Source organism: Athene cunicularia, assembly GCF_003259725.1.
Source record: "Athene cunicularia isolate RWA chromosome 3 unlocalized genomic scaffold, athCun1 chr3_part1, whole genome shotgun sequence".
Lineage (NCBI taxonomy): Eukaryota > Metazoa > Chordata > Aves > Strigiformes > Strigidae > Athene > Athene cunicularia.
In genome coordinates this window covers 7,476,870-7,496,249 of record NW_020799097.1, presented here as the reverse complement: position 1 = coordinate 7,496,249, position 19,380 = coordinate 7,476,870, and the positions used below count along the sequence as shown (strand labels likewise).

Here is a 19,380-nt window from a genome sequence, read left to right as displayed (position 1 = left end):
AAATTGCACAGGGTTGGTGTCTGCCTGCAGTGTAACCCTTAAGCTGTCAGATTGGCAGTTGCCCTCATAACTTCCACTGAACAAGAAATGACTGAGTTGTTGTATGGGAGGACATGGTCCTTATCAGAGGGAAGGCTTTTCCACATATGATAATGGAAGTTCTTAATACAACAGACAAGAGGCAATTGTGTTGTTTAAGGTGGGAGGACATGGGCTGAAGACTGTGGCAGAGGCTACCCTTCCCTTCTTTCTTTTATCAATTTACTGCAAAATTTACTTGAAAGATTTAATTTACCAGCATGATGGACAGCTATGTGTGTAGCCTCATCCCTTGTGGGTGGACGGCCCACTTACGGCATCTGGAAGAACTTGAGAACAGGGAAGATGTACCCTTTGTCTTTCCAGGCCATGGTCTTATGTGAGGAGGGATTTAAAAGAAATCCTTACCTGCCTGGCTTGGCTCCTTATGTCCTTGGAGGGGTTACCCTTTAGCTTTGCCTCCATTTCACTGTTTGTAATTATAGCTTCCCTATCTATCAGGGTGAGAATTGTGTTCCCTGTAGGTAGTCTTGCAGCAGATCTCTTATACAGTATGTTTTTTACATGACTGAGACCAGAACACTCTTATTCACCCATTTTTGGGGATGCAGATATGCTAGGAAAGTAGCTGACGTTCTCTGTTCTGCCACAGATTCCTTGGGGGACCTTGGGCAAATTCCCAAGTCTCTTTGGAGGAGATGCACAGTGCCTCTTCGGTGCCTCCAAATGTGGCTTTGATACCTCAGTGTGCTGTGCTTAGTCAGGGCAGGATGAGTCCAAATGCCAGAGATTAATCTTGTTGTATTTTCAGTCTTGGAGGGGTGAGGCTTTTCTGAAGGGTAAACCAGAAACTCCACATGCTGAATGGCAAGCTGCCTGCAGCTCGCTGGTAGGAAATGCACGCATGTAGGAAAATTGGAAAGCCGTAGACAAGGAAATTGCATGTATCTTTGTGGTTTTTGAGGCTCAGCTATATGGCTGCTGTAGGCAGGACCAATTATGTGTGTATTCTGATTGTCAGTAATTTAAAAAGTCAGCCAAACCAAACCCTTCAAAATTAAGTATATAAAATCAGTGTGTCTAATCAAACCCATGACCATATAAATTTGCTGCTTCTCTGGAGAGTGAACTGGAGGGAATGTAAGGGGCAGTTATTAGATAAGTACTATTCCCTGCAAAGACTACATGTGAGTAACAGTTAATTCCCGTTTAGAAAATCTCTTCCCTGTAAATGTCCAGTTCAGACATTGTTTCTATGTTAAAAAGGGAAAAGAAAGATTTGATTACACTGAGACAATCACTACTAATCCACCCTTATGTGGTTGGTTGCCATGATCCCTTGCTTTAGTCACTTTGTTTTTGTTTGGAATGAAATGAAGACCACTTGGGACACCGTGTCCAAGACATTAAGGCAGTGACCTCAAACTACACACTTCTGTCATTCTAACACCGTAATGTCAGATTCAATGGGAGATTTCCAAACACACAAAGAATTTGGACGTTGTTCTGCCAATTAAACTCATACACCAGGGTGAAAAGGGTAGGCTTATTTTACTGTTAATTATTAAAGAATATATCCAAGTAATACAGAAAATAAGTAATAAGAAAAATACAGAATAGTACACTTAATTATTACTACATACAGTTAATTATAGAAAATAAGAACAAGCAAAGTAATGCACCTAATCATTACTACACAACTGGGAGAAGAGTGATTAAGAAAGATACATCACCACTTGCATACATTCCCAACATCCAGACCCGCAGTTTCTGGGGAGCCCCAGTTGAAGCGAGGATTTGGAGAGCCTGTCCCAGCAAGTGGGAAGTCTTACACAATGTGTCTGTCCATAGGTGAGGCACCCAAAGTTGTGGCAAGAGGGTCCAGCCTTATATACCAAAAATCAGGAAGTCAAAATGACTCGCACTTTTCTTTGAGTGGAAACATCTGGTTTTATCCTCCTGTTGGATTCCACCCAAAGCCTGGCCAGGGCTTGGGGGGGAGAACAAGGGAGTCTCTAACAAGGCCAACCACTTGGGTTCTCAGCCTTGAACAAGGCTAAACAAGGGAAGTTGGATACACATTCTCGCAGCATTTCATCCTCACTACTGATTACTTTTTGCCTATGACGCGTCTTTCACTAGTGAATGTGCATATTTTGTTAATGATCAGATACTAATTAATAAATGCTAATGACAATATAGATTTTACTAATTAGCAGATACTAATAATGGATAACGTTTGGTTGTGAGGTTCATCTAGAGGTCAACTTTGTTTCAGGGCCTATTATTAAGGCCCTAGCACTACAGATGTTCAGACTGGGATTTCAGTTTTGATGTGGTTGGTCTCTTGTTAACTTTTAGATCAAAAGTCACACAAATATGGAGAGATCAGAGCAACAAAATAAAGTTATGTTGAAAGCCAGGCATTATTTGCTTTTTAAACAGCTCCTCCTGCTCCCCCCTACTCCACTCAGTTTAACAGCCCAAAGTTGGAACAAGTGAGATATATGGCAGGAAGGGAAGAGAGATTTATGCTCTATTTGTGAAGCATCTTTGAGCTATTTTGAAGATGGAATTGTAGAAAACTCCCACTCATCCTTTAATAACGGAAGCCAGTTTGGAGCACTAGGTCTGTTAATTAACAATCTGGTCTGCTATTGGCTTTTCTGTACTTTCCTTGTGGAGTCCTGCAGAGGGTATTCCTGACTGTGAAGTAGTAGAGAACAATGTCCTTGTCCCAGCCTGGCGGGGTGAATGTGGGACAGAGAAGAGAAACATCTGGAAACTTGGTGACTCTGGTAAAAGGAACCCATGGAGTGCAAACTGTCCTGCCTTGGCAGAGGAGGTCTCTGAGGAGGAGCTTCATGGTGGCTGAACCATCTCTTTTGTTTTTTGTAGGTCAGAAAGAGCAGCTCCCAGGACCAAAATCTATTCCTCTTTCACCCAGAAAAGTAAATCCTTGAATTTTAAAGGTTGGTTAAGAGTTGGCAGTAGGTAAGAGGGTGTTTATCCACACTGCATAATTTATGCAGAGAGATGAGTTGTATGCCCACTAGAAAGTCTATGTCGTCAAAGCAGGATTGTGCGAAGATGTTAGTTTGCCTAATGATAAGTAATTTAGTAAGAAATGTAGTCAACCCCAGCCAATCTCACGATGCCCAACTTGTGCCTGCAAAAATATGTGGAGGTACATTTATATTTGAAGGAAGCTGCTCAGGTGAAGAGGAGGAGATTTGGAGCAGCTTGCTTATAAAGCTTCCCCAGCTGCTCATTCCTGGATCAGTATTCCTGATGTCACTTGTTTTTAGCAGTAAACTACTCAAGGTCTGTATGGAAGAATGTTTAATGGTTGGCCTAAAATTATGGCTCATTACCAGAAAACTAGATTACACTTTACAGCGGATTACCTGCAACATAGTCATTTTGGTAAATTGACAGAAAAGTAAAACCACAGCCCATTTAGAAGGAAAACAGAAAGCCTTGGAGCAAAGTTTATTTAAAAGGAAAATAAAAAGCCTTGGAGAGGCACTTATCCATGGTGGTTCTGCTCCCAGATATTTATCAAAGACATTGTAGGCTAACTTCTGGCTTCACAGTTGCATGTACTGTGATCAGCAGGAAACTGCACTTCAGAGGGCAATGTTCCCATGTGACTTCTTTCCCCAAGAGGAGGTGCAGAGTCATGCCTCTGGTTAGAAAGATGAGCCAGTTTGTGGAGGGAGCATAGGCATAGCCTGTGGCCTGGGCCTCTTTCAACACTCTCCAGGACAACCAGTTGTTGGTGACAAGAATCACTTGTGCTGCTAATGTGGTATTTCCTTTTGTCCTTTAACTGAGATACAGGACACCTTTGCTGCCACCTCTCCTGCTGTCCCTCCAGCAGTGGTACAAAAGGGAGCAGATTCCTTGCATGCTAACTGCAGGATTTCCTGAGACCTTCTTCCCCTCTGTTTATTCGGTTTCTGTGATAGAAAGCAAAAGCAAGCTGATCTCTTAGGTGATGGAAGATGAGATAAACTTTCCAGTAGCTGCATGACTCTCAAAGCATGGGCCAGTTGTTGATCACAAAATGATGGGGCTGGAAGGTGGGTGTGTGTGTTACTGTTTCTGAAGAGGGATTTATTTTCTTCAAGTATTCTGGATTAAAAGTGTAGCATAGTAAAATACAAAGTAGAAGAAAATGATCCAACTGCTTTAGCTTTCTTAGTAGGCCAAAGACGGTGGCTACCACCATGCCCCATGACAGGATATTGCATGGTCCCACTGATGTAACAGCCCTAAGTGACCTCAACTGGAATCAGAAAGGGCCTTTTCTCATGTCTGAACATCTGTAAGATTATGATGGTCAAGGGAAAAGAGGGACAAAAATGACAGAAAGGAAGAATATGGCTCATCAGTACCACTAGGAGAACCCACCATTTGTCATATTGCATATTAGATCTCCACAGCTTACAGACAGTTTGAACAAGGAAAGTTTCAATCTCAGAATGAATTAAAGAGCAGTTTGGGCAACTCTCTGTCAGACTATATTAATTACTTTGCAGAGAACGATGAGCAGTGAGCTCAGGGTCCAGGAGAGGTTACTGCAGTGCCAAAGTTGCTCTTAAAAATCACAGAACCAGTGCATCTTCATTCATGAATCTTGCCTAGGCTGAAATATAACTCTCTGGCAAGCAGCTTCCCCAGCTAATTATTTGCAAGTAGAAGAACTCCTTGATGCAGGGGTCATAGATAATCTCTAAATTGCTGTATCTTTAAAATCTTTGGCTTGACTGAAATAGCTCATCAGGGCAGTGTGATTATATACTGCAGAAGAAGAGACACTGGAGGCCGAGGTGGCTAGTGCAGCATGTCTGCCTGATGAGGCAGGACTGCTCCCCGGGGTGTAAGCCTCCTAATGCTTTGTTTACTCTAAATTTAAACTTTCCAAGTCATGGGGCTTCCATCATTGCCACTGAGACTCTGCTTGACAGTCTAATGGTTTGCTCTCAATGACTTTTTTTTCCCACTTTGTGTTTTAAACTTTCCCTTTCTTTAATCCCATGACTTTTGGTTATGCATCCTTTTGTATTTCTTCAGCACAGACCCCCTCTCCCTTTGAAGTTGACCCCGCATACAGATTAAGTTTCCTACTGTTAGGAAATATAGGTAATGTTAATTAGGTGATATTTGTAATGCAGTTTTTTATCGGGTCCTTCTATTTGCTGAGCATGTTCCTGCTTTTTTGTGAATTGCTGTCTCTGGGCTCTTTCAAGGCTTTACCAGTGGAGGTCTGGTGAATCTTGCTGTTGTGTGTTAACATCCCAGCCCACTGCTGCCTGCCCTGCTGCCCTGCTGGTGTTTACTACTCCCATAGTAGAGCTGGTGAAAGGGAATGTGTGCTCAGTTTTCAGCTCTTTATTTCAGTCTTGTACATTAATGTGAGTCACCAAATGTGTGGGCATAGTTCCCTCCTGCTGACTCTGCTGTGAGCGTTGTAAGGTCCATGGGAGAGTGATAAGAGATAGCTAGTAGAGTACTAAAACCTGTCATAGATCAGCAGTCAGGATGCAGGGCCTTTGATCTCTTCCTCATGTGATGCACAGATAGAACGGGGTAATTTGGACAAAGCTGAATTACTTTCTACCGGAGCAGGCTGGGAAGGCTGCTTGATGAAGCCGTAGGCAGGTAACCTGTATCTCATCAGCATGGATTTAATTTCCTCATGTAGTCTGTTTTTCCCTGCTACTGATACTTGGAAAAATCTTCTTGCTCTATGGACTTCAGTAATTTGCATGAATGAATAGAGATGAATGTGCAATCTTTAGGTAATCAGAAAAAGGGCCTGTAAATAAGTTTTCAACTTGAAAGGACTAAATTTATAGTGTGTTTTAAAGCAATATCAATGTTCAGGGGTATATAAAAGAGTATCAAAATTCAAATGAAACATGACATGAAGCCGTTATGAATGCATTGGGCTGTGTGGCTTTGTAGGGAGAATTCATGCCACCTTGTTTGTTGAATTCACTTCTTCCCATTGCAAAACTTCATGGAGGTGCACCAGTATTAGTGTTGGTGTAACTCCACTGTAATGGCTATACCTGGACTGAATTTGACCTGAAAATCCTTAATCATATTTTTTAAAATTACTGGTATCTTCTTGTGTAAAATTCTTAGTACAAATCTCTGCCCATCTTCATCTGACTTAATAAAGCTCTGATCCATTCATGCAGTTTGCTCTGAGTTATTCTCTTCAGCAACATACAATTTGGGCAATTATTTAGTGGGGTTCCTCAGTGTAATTTCATGCCTGACTGGCATGCCCTGCAGTCATCCTTATGTTCCTTTGATGATGGAGGCTGTACAGAGAGCAGCCCTATGGCAAAATCCTAGTTCCCATTGAGTTTCATCAGTGGCTTCTATGGGTCCAAATTTTCACCCTAAGTGTGTTTAATCTATGAACTACTACAAGGGACTAAGAACTGAGATAAGTTTAATTGCCTTGGATGTTAAGCTCAGTTGTGGTTTATTTTAAGCTTGCAGGGGAAGCAGTTCTTGAAGAGTGATTTGAAGAGACAGAATAAAGATGAGTGCACCCTTGGGAATGGCTGAGGACAGCCTTGCAGAGCTCACATCCAGTTCCAGATTTGAAAGGTTGTTATCTAATGAGCACAAGCAATTACTTAGCTAATGAGCACAACAAAATGAGCAGGAGAAATGTGTTTCATCTGCAATGCCCACTAGAAAGGCATGGTTTTGAGCTTGAGGCTGCCCTTGCTTTAAGACCTGGGTCACTGCAGTGAGATTAATCCAAGGCATAAATCACAGGGGTTAGAGTAGTGTTTGTTTTTCTTGAATTCACATTTCTCGATCTCTTATCTCCTCTAAATCTTGCAGTTTCTTAGCTCAATCATGAACCAGAGAATGGAATGGTTTTAAACAGCCACAACTTCCCTCCTGAGCACTGGCTGTCAGCCCTCAGGCTTGATTTACCACTGGAACGCAATTATGAAATGGCACAATGCAATTAATGTGTCTTCCCTCCCCTTTCATGCCAGCCAGGAATTCCTCCTCCACCTTTTTCAGTTGGAGTGATTTTTATAATATAATGTAATCCAATGTGATTTTATTTTGCATTAGTCAGGGGTCTACCAGATGGCAATGACATGAACAGCTGATTAATTATCCTGGTCAGGGATGATTCTCTGTGTCTACTATTTCTGTGCAAGTTCAGATTGTTTGTGGGCCTCTTTTTATTTGGTTTTGTGGTTGTGTTTTCCACCTTTACAGCTGACAGTTACAGTTAGAAAAACAAGGCAAACATAGAATGAATTGCTTAAATTTTTCCAGCCATTAAGCAAAAGCCATGTAAGCTCAGGACATTCCCTCACTTACAAGTAAATTCACAGCTTTCCTGGTGTCAGTCTAGCTGACCATCTGCAAATACTTCAGAAATGAGATCTGACATCTGCCAGAGCTTTGGTATTGCCTAGAAGTATGATTTTTTGAGAGTAAGACTAGAAAACAGAGGTCCAGATTTGTAAGGGCCTCTGTAAACACCAGATGCACAGGAGGGGCAGGGAAGTGTGCCTGTAGTGGATCATCTTGTCACATATGATCTGTGGAGTCACTGTGTGGCACAGTGTTTAAGAAGATGCTGGTATATAGCACATACTGATGAAAGCAGTGGGGAAGAAGATTTCCATGTATACAAGGATAGGTAAAAATTTTATGTGCCAGTTTTTAAGTTAATGTTAGGGCTGGTGTAATAGTCAACCATTGCTAATTTTCTTTGTATTTTTCATGATGTATTTCACTGAGCACTGAACGTGTTTTTTAATTTTACTCTTTATGGATATATTTCATTATGCCTAAGACTACTCAAACACTGCAGGAAATCAGAAATGTGAATGATTTTTTTTATATTTTCAGGAAAATCATTGCCCTTCAGAGGGAGGCACATTAGAAATATGTGAATGAAAAGGAAATATTGATTTCTCTCCCTCTGTGAAATAAATTCCGAGAGTCATGGCTATTATCAAATTAAGTTGAAACTGTAGCTAAACACTAAAACAAATTAGTAAAATGCATATTCAGCCTCAAGAACACTTCCTTTTTTCTATGATCTCGCAATGGCATAGATTACTTTTGCTCCTTGATTTAGGTACAAACTCCTCCCTAGGGCTTTGTGTTACTTTGCATACTGCGGGAAGTAAACCCAGGAGGTTTTACTTATGTGGAATATATGGAGTAAGCAAGACATACTGAAAGTTAGAGCACAGCAAGAAGGCAACATGTGAAGGCTGCCCATGTTCATGGTTCTCTGAGGTTGGTAAGTAGCTGCCTTTGCTCTTGGTGCTGGGCCTAAGGACAGATGAACAAGTGTTGCTTAGGCATGGAAGCTGAGGTTTCCAAAGAGGCTTCCTGTTGGCCTAACTCAGTCTCTGATGAAACCCAGAGTGGCTTTCCCACTGGTTTTAATAGCACCTATTACACAGTTCTAAAGGCTTTTGAAAATCCCACCCATCTGCTATGAACAGGTTAATTGACCAAAAATCTGAGTCTGCTGCATTTGAGGAGAGTGAGCTTCCCTTGTGGGAAAGAAAACATTTGACGTGTTGCTTCTTTCTGTTTGCTTCTTTGGGTGCTTGCTCTTTTCACTGCTTGGGTGTAAACACTCATAACTGTCTAGGACCAGGAAATCCTTTCAGGTCCACAGTGATTTGGAGAGGATTTCTCTCCATATATGAAGCACTGAAGAGTTGTTCCAGTTGTTCTTTGCCTTTTGAGATCAAAAGAGGTGTCTGTGTAGAGGCCTCACTTAAATTCCTTTTGCAACTCATAGGATTTTGCATTAAATTAAATTTCACATGCTGAGTGAGCAGTCAACTCTTATGAGCCTAGAGAAAAGAATATGCTGTTTCTATGGATTTTAATGTGACGGTCAAGTTGGGGCTAACACTCCCAGGCACCTCCTTCAGTGTTCACCTTTTGGCCTTTCCATGCTAAGCCCTGTATTTTGAAACAAAATGCCTGCATTTTATTACCTTTGTAAGTGGAAAACAACAGCATATGTTCTCTGCTCGGTAGAAAAGGCCTGAACTGTCTTGTTTTGAACTTTAAAATGAAGGTCAGACTTGAGGTAGGCATGAATTCTTGCATGTGTCAGCCCAAAAGGTGAAAGCTTAGGAAGTTATGAGCAACCACAAATAAGGCAGTTTCAAATTGCACTTGAAACTGGAACAGCTGTTGTTTCTGGTGCTTGGAGGTTGACATTCAGAGTTATAATGCTAAAGATTATATATATTACATTCAAGGAGAACTCAAAAATAGAGAGTAGTCGCTGAGGCAGAGAGAAAATTCGTTTGGGTGGTGCATGGTAGAGAAGGAACAGCCTTTGTGTTAATGGCACAGGGATGAGATTGTGGGAAAGACCAAATATTGAGGTGGGTGTAAGAAAAGGGAGTAGGGTGAAGACAAAAGAGACCAGGGGAGTCTGGGGGAATTTCTGAGAAAGGATTTTCTAGCACCTCCTTGGAAGTGAAAATTAATTGTTTTGGGACTAGAATTCACAGGTCTGCATCGCAGGGACTTAATGAGGCTGGTGGATTACCTCGCTCTGTGGTCTCAAAATGCTCTGACAGGTTCATGTGTGTCAGGCAAACATTATGGTAATTTTGGTGGTTTAGGGGCTCTACAGGAATACATAAATACCACCTAAGCCATACAGCTGAATTTAAAACTTACTTATTGCCCCACTTAATAATATTTACCCCCCCTCTACTGCTTTAGGGGATCACAGGGTTAAAAGAAATCATTAATCTTCTTTAATGAAGCTATTTTCTAGCAGGAGACAGAATGTCTTGCCCCTGTGGATTCTGAGATGGAGTTTTTATGAATGTTATGAATGGGGAAGTGGGGAGTGAGCGCAAGGGGAAAAACAGTGCAGAAATGGGGATAGGACCCAAGATGCTGGCGGTGGGATAACTGTCTGACTTGCACACCCTTGTTGACTTCAGCTAAAAGGAACGCGATAGTCATGGGGGAAGAGGATTGAGTCCTATTAAAAACTGACTAAGTTGGCTGTATAACAGCGTTTCCACCACAACTACTAATTACTGGAATACCAGCCATTGCCAAAGCTTTTATATAACTGAGACAAGAGCTCTCTTGAAAGCTGTGGTTGAAATTGTGCATCTCCAGAGAAATCCAAAACAGAATATTGGTGGCAGAGTCTGTGTCTCTGCTTTTAACTCTCAAGGTTGATGCACATTCTCAAAGCTGCTTTTCCTGGGACAGTGCTGCCTTATGCTATGATTAAACTGCATGCAAATCTTTCAAAATCTCTGTGACCATCCCAGTGCAAATTTCCCCCTTTTGCATACATGAAAGGGAAAGAAATCACGCTGCTTCAAACAGTGCAAGGTTTAGTCCTCTCCTAGTCTGTGGCTCCTGTGGTACTCACTGAGTGAGCACCATTGTCTGTCTTGTCCTGGGGCTGGTTGAGGAGGCAAGGATGGCCTTGACATTCTCCAGCTTGTCTCCGTTTGACGATCCCTTTGATGGAGATACTGAAGTGCTTTTGTTTCTCTGTTTCTTGTGTGCATCCCTGGCTGCAGAAGATGCTGGATGAGTGTCAGGACAGGCGGAGCTGCCAGTTTCTCGTCAATAGTCGGCTGTTTGGTGCAGATCCATGCCCTGGAACCGGCAAGTACCTCATCGTGTGGTACAAGTGCAGACCAAGTAAGTGTCTCACTATCAAATCTGTTTGCTCTGGTGACACTGAAGCATTTTATTATTTAATACTTGCCAGAGAGGCTTCCTGGAACATTTTGTTCCCTTCCCCCTTTATTTCTGGTGTAACTCCGTAGGTGCAGACCATTTCCCCTCTTCTCCTCACTTGCTGCCTTGCTGGGATGCTGCTGCTCCAGCTCCTTCCTCCTTGCTGGCAGCCTGAGTTGCAGATTGTTTTTGCAGGTGCCAGCAAAAGCCTTTGCCAATGCTGAGCTCACACTGTCGGCGGTGGGTGGGCTGCTCCTGCTCTCATCTGCAACCACCCTCCTCCTGTCCCAGTGGACTAGTGGGACTTGTCCCCTCTCCGTCTGCCCCTCCAGAGGAAGTGGGAGCTCTTTATGTGGGCAAAAACTTTGGACCTGGTGCCTAAGGCAGGCACTGAAGATGGTGGTGCAACTGGAAGCTCACCTGCCCACGCCCTGTCATCAGCCAGCTTTTAATTGCTCCCAGATCACACTGGGAAATATTAACCTGTGTTTTGCCTGATCTCATTAGCTGTGTTTAAATTAAATGGGGCTGGCATCTGGATACTGGGAGTGCTGAAGAGAAGTAAACCTGGTGTGGCTTTGGCCCAGGACAACCTACACCCTCTTGACCAATTCCTGGCCCCACCGGGGATGTTAGCACAGCCTGGGCAATGTTCTCCATCTGTGCTTTGGAAGCAGACACGTAAGTTTGGAGACGGATAGGGTTTGGTGGTGGCTAATCTGTGCCAACTGATTTCAGCCAGTGAACAGAACCTGACTCTATTTGAACTAATATTCTGGACATGGTATTTCAGGCCAGCCTAATCCCAAGCCTTTTAGAAGACATAACCAACATGGTTTTAGCATCACATCAGCAAAATTTTTGGGGAAGAAATAAATAAAAAAAAAGCTTGCATAGGGAAGAAAAACATATCTGATTTCAGAAAAAAGTTTGAAACAAAAGCAGAAACATTCAGCCTCTGTCAACAGCATAGAGGAAGACTTTTTGCCCCAGCACGTAGAGACCTGTGCTAATGAAGTGAAGGGATCTGGCAAGATCTGTGAGGAATTCAAATGAAAAGTAGGTAATGGAGCACCTGCATTTGTTGTGGGGTTTTTGCAAGTGATTGTAACATCCCTCGTTGGGTGAGAAACGTGTCTCTCAGAGAGGGGTGATTAGCAGGGTGTTCTGACAAGTCCTCTTGAACTTGCAGGTTTTGTATCAAAGCTTGCTTGAAAACTCTGAGTATTGAGGCTTATGCTGAACTTCTGAAGGTACTTCAGGATCCCATCTGTGCATAAATGTTTATGGCATTCTTTTCTAATTACAGATATGCTAGAAAAGAAGGAGTTTGTGTGTGTGCTGGGTAGGTGATTTTCCTGAAAGAGACCAGGGGAAGCAGTTTGAAAACATTTCCCCAAGACATTTTTCAAGCAGTGCCAATTTTGCAGGGTGAAACAGGATAATTTGACACAAATTATTTTTTCTTAGTCACTGGGCAAACTTTTAATCAGAACCCACTAGATTAATAAAAAGATTTGAAATATGTGAGGATTAGTTTTGCACCGAGATACCAGGACATGGTCAATCTTTCCATGATGATTCAAAATGTTAATTTTTAGTTTCACAAACAGAATCTAGTGCTCACAAGCACTTCCACCTTTCTGTAAGGAGAAGGTTAATGAGGGGACTGAAGAAAGTTTGATCCATAGAATGCAAAATACAGGACCATGAAAAATTTTGGTGGGATTTTTGGGTTATTGAGTATTGTTTATGAGCTGCAAATGAATATATGTTTAAGAGATGATCCCAAAAGCTGCGGTCCTGTGAAGTGTTGATCTGCTTCAGAAAGTCTGAGCACACGTAATGTCACCAAAGGGCACCAGAGAGTCGTTATCGAGAGCTCACTGCCTGGCATGTAGTTCAATCCATAACTTTATCAAAAGACAAATGCAATTTTTTGTGTTCTTTTCCTGAATTTGTCCTTCTTAACAGTAGACATGACAGAAGTAATTTAGTAAGGAGCTATTTAAGATCTGAATTATCCTCTAGAGTCATCTGTTTCTTTCCTTTGCTTATTGAGGGAGCCTGATGTGACCATGCTACTGATAGGTGCCTTTGTTAAGTGCCTACCTAGGTAGAATGAATGTGAGTTTTCCTGTGTACAGATATAAGAGGTGCTTTGGGAAGTGGTTTGCAGAGTTTGGACAGGACATCTTTAGTATAAAATAAGGATGCCCAAGCTCTCTGAGTCATTCTGGAGCCTCAAAAGGCCCCTAAATAGCGGTAGTTATCTATAAAGAAAGACTTCCTTGAAAGAAAGCAAAACTGAAGTTAATGGGATTTATATGTATCTTCACTGAAGAATAACTAGATGGTGCAGTCATTCCCTCCAGCCACTGTCACTGCAGTTATGCCTCTCTGACATTACGTTGCATTTGAAATCTAGTGGTTTTGATGCTTGCTGGCTGGCTGGGGTTCACTCAGGTCAAGGGGCTATTTTGGTTTCTCATGGGCGGAATTTCAAGGTGATGGAGGACACTAAATCATGCTGAAGCTGAAAGTCCCAGATTTTCCAACTGGTGGGGCTCCGCAGAGCAGGGCAATGTGGGGCAATCTCTACTGCACTAATCTCTCCAAGACTGATTTTGCTGGAAGCAGGGAAGACTTGTGCAGGGCTGTTGTGGTTCACCTCCTCTAGGAATTAAAAGAAATAGTTCAGAGAAGTGTGTGCTTTTTTGGGAAGTCTTGTGCTAATCATGGTCCCCTCTGATCCAGTGAATGGATCTGGGGTCTAGTGAACACTCATTGTGTGTGTACAGGACTCAAATATGTGCATGGGACTGCTTTTAACTGTCAGGTGCTTTGGCAGTCCTGAGTATTCTCTGTGCCTATAAATAAATAAATACACTATGTGTGTGTATACTTTTAATTTTAAGATACAGAATGTTTAAGGACATCAGAAATAATCAATAAAATGTTCTATTCTGTCTCAGTTTGAGGCAAGTGAGACTTATTTATTGCTGCTATGTGATTTGAGGGCCAAGGTTCATCAAAGTGTATAGAGGCTTAGCTTTTATTTTCTTTTCCCATAGCAGGTGGGCCTGAGTTTCTGATAGGCACCAACTTTTGGGAAGATGTTCAGAAGTGCTGTACTGTGCTCAGCAGACCACAGCTATGACTTATGCTTCTAAACTTGGAGGTGCCTCTGCAAATCATCCTGCTATCAACAGCCTCAATAGCGAGCCCCCAGAGGGTCGCTGCAGGTCAAGGTTGGGAAATGTTGCTATAGCAGTGAAACCTGAAGTTGTTCTTTGCTAGTGTAGATGTAGTCTGGCATTTAGCACTGGCTGGGGATGGTTTCCAGTGAGAAGTCTGGATATAGCCAACGTGTTTTGGAGGCTTAAAAAGTTGATGAGAATGGCTGTGGGCTGTCCCATGCCAACTGGGACATGTCTTATTGTCCCATGTATCTGTCCCATGTCTCTGTCCATGTCCCATGTCAAAGAACTGGCACATTTAATTTATCAGGGCCAATGTAGCCAGAGATACACATCCAAAGCACACTGAAGCCTAGGATCAAGCCCTGAATACACAGAGGACTTCAATCTCCGGGGTACCTTTCAGGATCATTAAAAAATTGCACGCAAATCCAATTATTTTTCAGGTAACATGCTGATTTGATTTAGACCCATTAAGTATAATTACCGGGTAGACTGAAGGAACATATAATTAGAGGGAATTGACATACTATTTAATTGGTCTAACATGAATTCACTCTAACTGAAATCTGAATTCACCAATATTATTCAAACAATTCAGTGTTTGTTCATCCCCCTTACTTCAGAGACAGAGAACCATGTTAAGACCATGTGTTATTGTAAGCTAGGAAATATTTGCTCTGTGTGCCAGACTTTCCGGAGGGGCTGCATGGTATAATCCTGGCTGGGAACAGGATCTGTGGGGCTGCCCAAGTCATGCTGAAGAAATAACTTCACCTCTCAGTGCCCCAACAATACCATTGTAGCTGATTTTACCAGGGTTGGTCACTGCTCTGGGCTATTGTACAAGCAGGGATTTATCTGCTCCTGCACAGCATCTGTTTGCCCACGGTGGCTTTTTTGGCTGGTTGGTTATTTCTTTTGCTTTGCTATTTCAAAAGTGCCAATGCTCCTGAACAAAATGGGAACATAAGTGCCTGCCTTTTTCTGAAAAGGAATTACTAAAGTGGAGATGTGTTGTCTGAACGGCCATTTGCTGGCAGTGCTGTCGAGAAAAGAGAAGGCTCTTACCCTGCTTATGTGTCTTTCCCCATGAGTCTCCCACGCAGCGTCTTTCTTTTGTCATCTCCTCCTCTCCCACTGCCATGCTTGGACTCGCTGTCCTCTTCTTAGCCCTGAATAGCCTAAACTGCAACCCCCTGTAACGCTATACTGACATTTTCCTTCTTTCCTATTGGGCAGTTGCTACATTAGCTTATGACTGCAGGGAGAATCTCTGTCTGGTTTTGACTGGGTTTTTAAAAATTCTTATTATTTTAATTTCATTTAAAAATGCTGTTTGGAGCACCTGGATGTGATAATTTGAGGCTGGTGGGTGTGAAGCCTCCCTGTATTAATCATCTCACCGATGTAAAAAATGTAAATCCAAACTTTGCTGCTCTCTCTTCTATTCACAAACATAAACGTAAAACTTTGGAGTTTTAGAAAGCCTGGATTGTGACCTGGACTCCAATTGCAGCTCAAATCCCTCTGTAACAATACAAAAACATATTTGTGAAAGGCACATCAAGATTCTGAGAAATGCATCTGGGAAGAGAACTTGCATTTGTTAGCAAAGAGTGAAATGCCCCAAGTTTCTGTGGGGTTAGGAGGAAGAAAGGGGTTGAGGGAGGTGGCTTTGTTTTAGTTCAGAACCTGTAGCTTTGATTTATGGCAAAACTGTTGTGCTGAGAACCTACTTGGACACATGTTTTGAAGAGAGCAGGCAGTTATTCTCTCCACCATGGATTTAATTCTAATCTAAGAGGCCCGGTTAATTCTTGTGAAATGTCAGTGACTTTTTTTTGAACATGGGAATACCCATCCTGATGTCCTTGCCAAAACCTTACTCAGCTAACTATTTTTCTTAACAGTCCCAGGCAATTTTAGTTAGAAAGCCACTGAATTTTAAAATCAATTAGGAATTAATTCCCATTAGATCATCCTTTGATAAAAACATCATCATCAAATTTGCTCTATCATATAGTGATGGAACTGCCATGCTGTGTCCCAGGAGTGTCTGCCTGTAGGTGAGGATGTGTGATTTTTTTTCTTTGACAGTGGTACTTCAAAACCTGTACAAACAGCAGAATATGGCTACTTGTGGCAGAGCTTTTCCAGCTACCAAAGGACTGCCAAGAGTCATCCTCTGTGTTGGTGGTTCCCAGTTGCTGGTGAATGTGAAACTGTCGTGTCTCTTGGGGAATTGGTCAGATTTGCTTATCAGATTTCAGTTGGATTGGCTGTAAAGTATGGAAATGACAATTTGGAAGGGCCATCTAGGCTTGCAGTGAATGCATCTAGTTCACCTTTTAATTTGTCTATAATCCGTTCCTTTGATATTGAACCTAGTGTGGTCTTTGCCATTGGTTTTGCTGAGGATTATACCTTTTTCTGTTAAATTCCGTGAATATGGTGTGAGAAGCCTGGGCTCATCACACATCCTCAAAGCTTTCACACTCTAGGCAGGATTTGCAAAATGCGGTGAGCAGGAGCGGAGGACTGTAAAGAACAGAGTTTTTGTGGGAATTTCAGATGAGAGCAAAGAGGAACCTAAATGTATTCGTGGTCCCTTTAACACTAGTGATTGATTTTAGTGCTGGGATAGATTGGTAATTCAGTAGTTATCAACCCTTTCAGAAAAGCATTAATCTCCTCTGTAAGACAGGTTTATTGGTGGCAGGAGAAGTTCACTGTATTGTTCGCTGCATTGCTTTTTGGTGGGCCAGGCTTTCCAAAGCAGCTCAATGGAGTGAAGGCTGTTTAATGGGCACATCCTTGTGGCCCAGCCACCAAGGCAACAGAATAAGCCTTTTACCTCCTGCATTCATCAGCTTGCTCTTGCTTATCTGTATTATTTCAAAACTCTTAAAGTGGTGCAGGGAGTGGAAATTTATAAGGGCAATAAAACCTCAGGCAGCAAACGCTGTGATGATGAAAAGGTGTAAATAAAGGAATGTTATAAATAACAGAGGACAGATCCATCAGCCTACAGTCAGGGTCAGAGAAACTTTAATGATAACAATTAATATTGTTTTAAACTGTTGATGCGTAGAGATTTTCAGGTGCTGTCAAAGAGCCCTATCTGTAGCACACTAATCACTTGTCTGTCAGAAGCGGGATTAAGAGGAATGCATGACTTCATTGTCAGCGAACGCAGAGATTATTGTCAGTCCCTGCCCCCACAGAGAAGGAAACTGCTGCTGACCTGGGAGTGTTTAAAAAATAAAATAAAAAAAAATAATCCTAGTTTTCTTTCAAACCTTGTGAGTCAGCCCTAACTGAGAGAATAAGGTCCCAGTGAAGACCAGGATGCTTCCTGCAGGTGGAAAGATTCCCTGTGCTGGATTAGGTCTCCAGTATCTAGAAGTGAACCACTAAAAAAGACAAATTCTGAAATCTGTCTAAATTGTATAAATCATAGAGCTGTAACGTTTAGAGATCCCCTTTGTCCATTGACGTTTAAATTTTTTGTGGGGTCCTAGGAAGAAACCAAGGGTAAAAAACCTCTTTTAAACCCTGAATTTTTACTGAAGGCATACACCACAGTCTGTCTATGATGGAGCAAGTGAGTCAATAGCATTGCCGGAAGGAACTGGGAGCTTTTGCCCTCACATTCTTCAGGAGATTCAGCTCATCCCTAGGCATTGTGAGCACCTGCAATACTTTTCTGTGCTGATGGTGGAGGCTCTGTTGTGGATGGTGCTTCAGGTGTGATGAATGGCTTTGGTTGCTTGCCAATGATCTGGAAGCCTTTACCCAGAAGAGCAAGGGGGTGTCCTTGGTGCAATTAAGCAGAATATACACAAGGAAACCAAGTTTTAAAAAATGAAACCCATAAATCTAAATCTCAACATGGTCCTACTGTGGTAGAGGTTTGCAAGCTCTGAATGACACATTTCAAGATTTTCTGGCATATTGGTGAAGAACTGTGGGAAGAAAAGCATGTACCAGAACCAATATACTTATAAACCAAGTTGAGATGCTGCAGAGGCTTACTTTCGTGTAAGTTTGGATCTGTTTTAACAATGCATGTAGGCCTCACAGAACAGGGAAGTAAATTTATACAGTACTTCTGCAGGAGGTCCCGTATATAAATTTATTCAAGACAGAAAATGTAGATCAATTGCTCTTCTCAAATAAATGTCTCTTGGAAAAAAAAGCAGAGAAGACTATCTTCTGTGGATTTCTTCAATATTTTTTCAATATCAGTCCTACATTTGGTTTCAAATTAATTATACATTTTTAAAACAAGTATCTCCTGATATTTTCAGCTTTTCATCATGCTAATGGTGCATCAAGCTCTTCTTGGATGCACACTTATTTTTCTGACTATTAAAAGGCACTGAAAGTTGTCACCTAATCATGTCTCTGTGAACTGGGACTTCTAAAGCATCTGTGATGAATTTGAGAGATTTGGTAATTGTATTTCTCCCAGCTACATTTTTTCTTCTCAGGCAAAACCATTGATGGAATACTGTGTGTTTAATTATTTAGGACAGTAGTGAACTAGCTTTTAATCTAGTAGGCCTCATTTTCCCATGGTTTATGCTCTAGGCAACCCCATGGATTATATGTAAAAATATCAATCAGGTATCCTTTTAATGTTCCTGTGTCAGAATTAAAATCACCATTATTTTAACATTTGGAGAAGACAGTTTTAATAATATAAGACTAAATTCTCCCTTTCAGCTATTTTAATATTAACTTCAAGCAGCACTACACCATCACTGGAAGACAACAGAGGTGCCATGAACAGTGGTGCTAATGAAGTCTTTTTCCTTCTATATTCAAGTAATTTTTTCCTTAGTGCATCCCTCCCATCTTTTCATTGCAGTAACAAAGGTTTTTACCATGTTTCCTATGTTGCCTCCTATGGTGCAGCAAGCCCAGGTTTCTATCCATGCTAACTGGCCAGGTATTACACCCATGCTGGCTGGCTGGTGGGACAGGGCAACAATTACAACCAGCTTTGGGACTGATATGGCTCTTTTCTGGCTATCAGTTCTTAAAAAAATGTATAGGAACTTAACTACATTTGTCATCTCAATGTTTCTGACAAATGTCCCTGAAATTTAGTCAGCAGCTTCTCAGGTCCTTGGAAGGAGGACCAGTAAATGTGAGGCAGAAGCTCATGCAGCAGAACCCCAGTAAGTCACAGCTGCTTCAAAAAGTCAATCCAAATTCATTAATGGAAGAAGTAGGATGAGAATTAAATTTGCCCTGGGCTCCCAAGTGTTTTGTTTAACTCTCATCTCACAGTCTAGCGTATATATTTTGATATTGTTCCTTTTTTTCTGCTTAGATAACCATATACCTATGTTTGTTCATCAGAAAAATG

General features: G+C 41.7%; 1 protein-coding gene across 2 annotated transcripts in view; it reads left to right on the top strand.

The window, feature by feature from the left end:
* EVA1A (eva-1 homolog A, regulator of programmed cell death) overlaps positions 1 to 19,380 on the top strand; it is a 214,208-nt gene that overhangs the window by 62,417 nt on the left and 132,411 nt on the right. For both annotated transcript variants that reach the window (XM_026846348.1, XM_026846347.1), the window contains exon 3: positions 10,638 to 10,761. In XM_026846348.1, the coding sequence (XP_026702149.1) occupies positions 10,638 to 10,761 (124 nt within the window). The remainder of the gene's footprint in view (positions 1 to 10,637; positions 10,762 to 19,380) is intronic.